Genomic DNA, 1,708 nt, shown 5'->3' on the forward strand with positions numbered 1-1,708 from the left:
CCCAGTTGCCTGGTCTGGGGCTCTTTCTCGTGGCGCCCAAGCAAGCGAGCACAGCAGGCATCATGTTGCAGTGAAGGAGCATCTTTCACTCATGGAAGTCTTCAGAGAAGACTCAAACGTCACTGACAGTCACTTTGTGTCAACCAACATTTTTCCAGTACTGGTTAATAGTACCACTAATATTGGGGTGCCTAGTGGCACAGTCGTTGGGCGTCTGCCTTCGGCTCAGGGCGTGATCCCAGCATTCTGGGATCGAGACCCACATCAGGTTCCTCCGCTGGGAGCCTGCTTCTTCCTCTCCCACTCCCCCTGCTTGTGTTCCCTCTCTCGCTGCCTGTCTCTGTCAAATAAATAAATAAAAATCTTTAAAAAAAAAAATAGTACCCCTAATATTAATGAAGGTAACATTCCTGCTTGCCTGGTACAACCCTTCCTTGGGCTCCACAGGACTGCGAGAGAACCCCCCGAGGACAGACCCTACCTTACTTAGCTCCACGGCTGCAAGGGCCAGCACAGGGCCTTACCAGTCACACTGCCTCATACAACTGAACTCAACTTGTGCGAGCAGGTGCAGGACGATTTCCAAGTCTCTTTGGCAAAGCCAAGTTTTTAAGTTTATCGACTGCCAGGTGCTCCCAGAACGTCCCCTCATGAGCTCTCAGCACAACCCTACAAACTAAGTTCTGCATCCATGTTTCTGATGGAAAGAGCCTACCATCATCCCCATGGCTCCAGGCCAAAGCCCCTTCAACAACCAAAGCGTGTTGGCAAGATCTGAACACAGCAACTGTAACCGCTGCCTTCAAAGAGCCTAAGGGGTCTCCTGGGAGGAGCACAGAGCGGTCCTGGGCACCAGAACCAACTCCCAGGGGGGGGAAGGCTGGAAAGCAGAGTCACACACACTGAGACCTGCAGATTTGCGCAGCTGATCTCCAGCGCCAACCCACGTCTGGGGTTCAGCCACACTCTGCACTCATGGTAGCCCTGTGCCACAGCCTTCAGACCTGCTGTGCCCTTCGCAAGCTTCCCCTCCACTTGGAGCGCCCCCTCACCTGCCCCCTCCGCTCTCCGCATCGCCACACCCGCACCGCCCCCTCACCTGCCCCCAAATCTTTCCCCACCCCCCACCTGCAGCGCCAGCTCACCTGCCCCATCCGCTCTCCGCGGCCCCCCACCTACAGCCCCCCGTCACTGCCCCCTTCGCCCGCCCGCCGCTCCTGGGGAGCCGTCCCGACTACTGGCTTCGAGTTGGAAGCCCTCTCCTAGGCTCTTCGCCCGGGATGCCCGCGTCCGCGCCCCTGTTCCGCGGACGGAGCCAGAGACGCACCCCGGCCCCTCCTCCTCCCGCACGCCTGCAGCAGGCGCTCCATAAAGGCCGACCGCGCGCACAACCGCGCCCACCTCCCAGTCCACAGATTCACTCACTGAGCCATGGAGGCAGATCTGCTCCGGCCGCCCGCGCCGGAAGTACCGGACTCGCTTCCGGTCCGAGGCCACGCCCCCGGAAGCGGCGCCCGGGTTCAGAAAGCGCGCGCGGAACGCAGGATTGGAGAAGCGGGTCGCGAGAGCCCGGGAGCTGAGCCTGGGTCAGGTGAGCTGGGGAGAGGGGATGGTGCGGGGCCGGGTGATAGGGGACCGGGGAGAGGAGGGTCAGGGACCGGGGAGGGGGGGGCCGGGGAGAGGAGGCTCAGGGACCGGGGGGGGGGGG

The 1,708-nt window shown here is 61.1% G+C and overlaps 2 protein-coding genes across 3 annotated transcripts in view; one reads left to right on the forward strand and one right to left on the reverse strand.

Moving 5' to 3' along the window:
- Positions 1 to 1,452, reverse strand: part of MRM2 (mitochondrial rRNA methyltransferase 2) — a 7,283-nt gene extending 5,831 nt beyond the window's left edge. Inside the window, exon 1 of the mRNA XM_040634682.1 lies at positions 1,426 to 1,452. Within this exon, the coding sequence (XP_040490616.1) occupies positions 1,426 to 1,433 (8 nt within the window). The 5' untranslated portion in view covers positions 1,434 to 1,452. The remainder of the gene's footprint in view (positions 1 to 1,425) is intronic.
- The window catches only part of NUDT1 (nudix hydrolase 1), an 11,786-nt gene that overhangs the window by 165 nt on the left and 9,913 nt on the right, over positions 1 to 1,708 (forward strand). The window contains exon 1 of one of the 2 annotated variants that reach the window (XM_040634683.1): positions 1,491 to 1,591. The exons of the other annotated variant lie outside the window; for it this stretch is intronic. The gene's annotated coding sequence lies outside the window, so the exon portion shown is untranslated. Of the gene's footprint in view, positions 1 to 1,490; positions 1,592 to 1,708 lie in introns of those variants that run through there. 2 annotated transcript variants of the gene reach the window in all.

Source organism: Ursus maritimus, unplaced genomic scaffold (genome assembly GCF_017311325.1).
Source record: "Ursus maritimus isolate PB19 unplaced genomic scaffold, ASM1731132v1 scaffold_2, whole genome shotgun sequence".
Lineage (NCBI taxonomy): Eukaryota > Metazoa > Chordata > Mammalia > Carnivora > Ursidae > Ursus > Ursus maritimus.